Here is a 6,000-nt window from a genome sequence, read left to right as displayed (position 1 = left end):
GAGCCTACAAGGTCAGAGGTCCCCACTTTACTGGGGGAGCCTAATGGAAGTGGACTTTGGGGAAGGAAGGCTGTGTCCCAGATACAAGTGACCACACATCCCCCTCTCACCAGAGACCTCTCTTCCCAGACTCAGATCTCCACTTCCAGACAGGCAAGAAACTGCCAAGGCTGTGTTCTTCACACTGCAATCACCCAACGTGAGTCGTTTGCAAGCAACAATTTCTTTTAATGGAAAATAGAAAATTCAGGGTATCCCAGGTCCCAAGGCTGAGAACTCCTTCCTGAGACTGAAGACACAGATTGTGTGACTGACTGATGACGTAAAGCACACTGCTTGCCGTGGACGATGGTCCACAGGTCTGAAGAGCAGTCCTGACTCTGAGCTTCACTCCTTCCTAACCCCGGGGCAGAAGGGGAAAGGGCAGCACAGGTGCACGCCAAAGGACACTGACAATGTCTCCCACCAACCTTTCCAACGCGATTTTATTAGTGCTTGCTTCCGGAAAGGAAATCTTTGGTATTTCCCCACACTGGCCTCCCCTGTGCAACTCCCCACAGATAGAGGCGAGTCATTCTTCTGGGTAAGAACAGGACATTCTAGGCTCAGGCTGGGCAGTGACTCACTGTTATTCAGAATGGTGACACAAAGCCTGTTCACCCTCTCTCCCGAGTCATGCAAGGCCTTTGGAGGGCTGAGTCCTTAAAGAACAGATGAGAACGCACTGGGGCTAAGAAGCCAGAGAGGCAGACAAAAAAATAAAAAACAAAGGAAGGACGTTTGGCACTAAACTTGCCGCCTGGGTGGAATGTGAGTGGTGGCGCATGGGCTCCCCCACATGGCCAAAGGTGGAAGCTCACCCGTAACGCCAGCCAGAAAAGTGAGTAAGGCCAGCCAGAAAACGACCCCAGGGCATTCATTATGGGAACTTTCTGCACAGGGTAGCTCTCTCGAAATAGAGGTGTTCTGTCAGTCTGGGTCACTGGAGGCCAGAGAAAGCAGAATTTTAACAAGAGTGCCTTTCATACAGAGCCCCCAGCTCAGGCTAGACTGTGCATACATCTCTAGTGAAAGCGAGGGTCTTTTCCATACACTGCCTGGGAGTATACGATCAATCAGAAGTAGAGAAACAGATTTCCTGATGCTCTCCATCAAACAAAAGCCCCTCTCTGGGAAAGTTCTAAAGACACCGAGACTTACTGACACAGAGTGTGGCTGTGAGGCAGGGGCATGGTAGCCCTTCTATGCCCTCCCTTGTCCACATGACCAAACAGGAGGCTGAAACAAAACTACATGTGCCCTGAGAAGGTTGCTTTACGTTGTCGGATTTCTTTTTTAAAAACATTAAAAATTCGGAGGCCCTGGAGGAGGCTGAGGTTAGGAGCTGCCTATCTGTTCCCAGTGGTACCAGGTTAAGGATGAAGAGAGGAGGAGGAGACACAGGCAGAGTCAGCTGCCAGGCTTGGAGCCCAAGGGAGGTAGTGTGAGGAGGACTAGCTGCAGTCTGCCCCCTAGTGTAGGGAATTGCCGTATATGCCCCAGAAAGAAGCTGTGAGCTGTAATCCCCACCCCCAGGGGCAGACAGAGAGCCCCATCTAATAGATCGGAGACACCTGATGGCCCAGTGATGGCGGAACAGGTCTCGGTGGGGGAAGGGGAGCCCGGGTCTTTAGATTTGTTTTTGACATGGCAGTGTCTGTATCTGTCTCTCCTTAGTGCACAGGGAGAGGCTGAGGGCAGTAGGGAACGCAGAGGACAGTGGCTGTCAGGCCCAGAGCAGGCAGACGCTGCCTGAAGGAGGACCAGGCGTCGGCTAGATGCACGGAGGGATGAAGGGATTCCAGAGAGGCAGACTGCCCGGAGCAGTCTCAGGACCGGTTCTACTATTCTTGCCTGGCTCAGAGCACTGCGTTCACCAGGAGCCTCTCCACCAACTCTGGTCCCTTTTCCTGCAGGACCATGAAAGGATCACTGTCTTATTCTGTGTTGTAGATAGTCATGAGTAATTGGTAGAGGCCTTAGGGTCTCTTTCCTGATGGGTTTGAAGGCATCTCCACAGCAGAGGTCCGAGTTCCGCCTTGTTTTTGTGTCTAGGCACCATCATTACACAGAACCAGGGGGCCCAGGGAGCGGGGCAGAATTTTGTCCTCCCTTCTCTGGGGCCTGATTCTGGCACCAGGCTCTGGAGAGCTGAGGCACACTGAGCAGGTGACAGAAGGCCTGAGGGGGACTAAGGCTGCTCCAGGGTGCTCCTGTCATCCCAGAAAGGCCTCGTAATCCATGTACCAAACAAGCTGTCCTGAAAGAGGCAGCACGCCTGAGATGGGCCACTTCGTGGGCTCATGGCCCACACGGCTCACCAGCATGGTGATCTCACGCTTTGCCCTCCCCATGACCAGGACAGCCACCTTCTTGGCACGGTTGATGAGGGGCAGGCTGAGGCTCATGCGCTGGTGTGGCCTGAATGGACTCTCGGTCAGCACCACCAGCTGATCACCATCTAGGCCGGCGGGGGACTGCGGGAATAGAGAGGCCGTGTGCCCGTCGGTGCCCATGCCCAGCAGTACCAGGTCAAAGCTGCTGTTAGCCACCAGGGCTGAGATTTCACGGGCGTAGGACTGTGCACCCTGGTCCTCTTCAGCACAAAGTCGCTGGTGCAGGTGCACCGGCATGGGGTGGATGTTGTAGTAGGGAACCCTGACATGCTGCAGCAGGTGAGTCTGCAGGCCTTGGAAGTTGGACTCTGGGTCTGAGAGCGGGACACAGCGCTCGTCAACCAGCCACAGGTGTGTGTGGGCCCAGGGGAAGCTGAAATGTCCCATGGTCAGCTGCTGGAAGAGGGCGATGGGGCTTGACCCGCCTGACAATGCCAGGTGGAACTTGCCAAAGAGTCGTACGGACTGCACTGCGGTGGCTTCAATGTCACTCGCTAGCCTAGAGATCAGCTCCTCCGGCCAAGCAGTGACCAGCGGGCTCTGTCTGTACTGGGCCCCGAGGACCTGGAAGTCACTGGGCTTTGGGACTGACCCTAGCTCTGGCATCAGCACCTCTAGCTGCTGCTGGGAGAAGGACAGCTGGCCACCACTGTACTCAAAATCCAACAGATGGCCATTCTCTGCTCCCCCTGGGTAGAGACGTGGCACTTCGAGAGCCAGGCTGTCCAGTAAGGGGGTCCAGAAGACCCAGGAGGCCAGCAGATTCTCTGTGGTGATGAAGGACTCCTTTCGGCCATGGAAGATGTGAGACAAGAGGGTGGAGTAGGCATCTTGCTCCCGCACAGGTCTGTAGGCATAGTAATCAGACAGAGGACGGCCGAAAAGGCGGAGCCCAGGCTCGCCGTGCACCTCCTTCCAGCTCTGAGTAGGTAGATGGGGCTTGAACAGGTTCTGGCTGACCAAGATGGTGGGGTGGCCCAGCTCTCCATGTCCAATATAGAAGACAATCTGCTGGGGCAGGCACCGGCTCTGCTCCGGCGCCCAGCGTCTCTCGCTCTGGGTACAGTACGCCCGGTTCTTAAACAAGATCCGAACGTAGCCCACTCTCTCATCCAAGGCCTTGCCAGACATCAGGATGAAAGGCACACCCTCCCAGCGCAGGTTGTCAATGTAGACGAGGACACCTGAGGTGGGCAGAGAGCAGACACTGCTACCACGGCCGGGGAGCCTGCTGAGCCACCCACCCTGCACCCCGGGCCCCTGCCCAGCCCGCCTTGCTCTGCCTTCAGCCTTCTGCTATTTCTTCTTCCCAGGCAGGGATGGAAACAGCCAACAGGGTTAATTCTATGGCCACAACACCTGCTCTCTGAGGTCCCTCTGAGAGACCGGGTCTAACTAGGCTTGGAGCCTGCCATGGAAGGCTCTCTGGTGGGACAGAAGAGGTGACAGGCAGATTGGATCTTGACGGGGAAGGGCAGTTCCCTTTGAGTGAGGCCCCCAGAATCCCAAAAAACGTTATGCATGAGTGGAGGCCAGGTGGGTGGGGGTAGGTGAAAAGGAGTTTGTGGAGTAGGAGTAGTGTGTGTGTGTGTGTGTGTGTGTGTGTGTGCGTGCCACAGTCACAGATGCCAGGCACTGACATACTACACATGAATTCAAGCCTGGCTGAGGCCTTGCCTTTTTGCCTCCCCTCTCGTATCCTCACCAAGGACAGCAGCTGCACCTGCCTCCAGGGTGTGTGAGGGCTGAAAAGAGGCACACCCACCGCCTGGCACATCAAATGGCCTCTATACAGGGGCTGTCATATGGCCATAGTCTCTCCCTACCAGGAGCCAGTCGCTCTCCCCAAAAGCTTCTGGAACTTTCCAGGTGGCTCTAGCAGGTATCTGCGGGCCAATGGGGTGTCTCTCCACAGGGACATTCCCTAGCTGTAGTTGGATAAAGATCTGCCATATTATGGAAGCCGTATACACAGCCCATGAAGGTGGCACCTATCTGAGCCCTACAGGCATGCCCTCAGGAGACCTTTCTGGAACTGAATGGAGGCTGATGTGGGTGACCTGAAACTTTAAAATGGAGAAGGCTGGGGGTGGTAATCACCACACACTGGATACTCTTGTAAATATTCTTGGGAGTCTGAGCTACCAAGCTTTAAAGGGCACTGGGTGGGACAGCTGCTTCCAGCTGCTGGTGGACCCACAGCTGGTGATGGTCTCACGGTTGATGGCCCCACCGCTGAAGGCACTAATGCCTACCTGCAAAGGTTGGTGTCAGGCTCTGGTAGCTGTCTGGCTTCTGCAGCTCCTGGCGCACCTGCCCACTGTAGGCCTGGTACTGGCCCAGGATGGCGCTGTTCTTCTGCAGTCCCCGCAGGGCCTGGAAGGCCTGGAGCTTGTGCTGCAGCACGGCAGCTGAGCTGCTAATGTTGTGGGGCAGCTCCATGGCCACCAGGGTGAGGATCTCGGTCAGATGGTTCTGCAGCGTGTCACGGATGACGCCGTACTCCTCGTAGAAACTGGCTCGGCCTGAGTGACAAGGGGGCTGTCAGCAGGTACCTCACAGTGGTGAGACACTACAGTCCCCAGAATCACTTGTCCTCACATCTTATTCCTTCATCTAAAGAACGTACGACAAGGTGTGCCGCTGCAAACCTCACCATGAGACAGGAAAGGGGACGGTTGGGGCAATGTCCCTCCATCAAGAACCACTCTCAGAAATGGGATCATTTCACTGGGCTGTTCTAGCCTCAGGGCTAGGCAGAAAACATCTGTGTATCTTGGCTGGCCTCCTTGCCTCCCTCCCTCCCTGGGCACTGACCAACAGCGGAGGCAGATAACCTGGCCAGGGCGAGAGGAGGGTAGGACGGCAGAAAACAGACTAGGTGCTGGCTCTGACAGCCACCTCAGAATGTGCATTGCTTAGTTAACTGGTTGGGTATCTGACCACTCGACAGAACCAAAAACGCCACCCCACACTGCAAGAGTACACTTAGCCAGGGCATGTGGAAATGTAAAGGAGAAGGAGGGGAGAGAAGAACAAGGAAATAAAACTGTGAGCTGTGAGCTATGACAGAGGGTCATGGAAGGCTCCTCTGAGACCAGAGCACTGCAGGTGAACAGACCCTCAAGTGCACAGCTCTGGGGCAGGAGAGAGGCGCCTGCTGGGGCTGGACCGCAAGAAACAGCAAAGAGATGGCAGAGACAAGGTTGGAGCAGAGCTGGGGTCCTGTGGGATGAGGACAGTGCTGTGGACTCCAAGGGAAGCCCCTGGATGACCCAATGGAGCAGGCCTGAGTCACACTGAAAGCGGGGTCCTGGCCTGCTGTGTGGCAAGGCTGCGGAGGCCAGAAGATGGAAGGGATGGCCAGGCTTCCGCTAGAGCAGTGGCCCAGGAGCTAGAGTCATTTCCGTCTGGAACTGACTGCACTGGCCAACAGGAGAGGGCAGCATGAGTGACAGGAGGCAAGGCGGGGCAAAGGCAGACCCTCAGCCTGGGCCTAAGCAACAGGGTGGCCGGCGGTAACACTCACAGCGATGGGAGGACAGGGAACAGATGGAAAGGAAAC

General features: G+C 55.9%; 1 protein-coding gene across 7 annotated transcripts in view; it reads right to left on the bottom strand.

The window, feature by feature from the left end:
• Positions 1-204: 204 nt before the first annotated feature.
• The window catches only part of H6pd (hexose-6-phosphate dehydrogenase/glucose 1-dehydrogenase), a 30,935-nt gene continuing 25,139 nt past the window's right edge, over positions 205-6,000 (bottom strand). For all 7 annotated transcript variants that reach the window (XM_085690247.2, XM_048415360.3, XM_085690248.2 and 4 more), the window contains 2 exons: positions 4,691-4,960; positions 205-3,619 (listed from right to left, as the gene is read on the bottom strand). In XM_085690247.2, coding sequence (XP_085546373.1) covers positions 2,256-3,619; positions 4,691-4,960 — 1,634 coding nt within the window. In that variant the 3' untranslated portion in view covers positions 205-2,255. The remainder of the gene's footprint in view (positions 3,620-4,690; positions 4,961-6,000) is intronic.

Source organism: Myodes glareolus, chromosome 6 (assembly GCF_982192425.1).
Source record: "Myodes glareolus chromosome 6, mMyoGla1.1, whole genome shotgun sequence".
In the NCBI taxonomy this organism is placed as follows: Eukaryota; Metazoa; Chordata; class Mammalia; order Rodentia; family Cricetidae; genus Myodes; species Myodes glareolus.
This window is presented reverse-complemented; position numbering and strand designations above follow the sequence as displayed.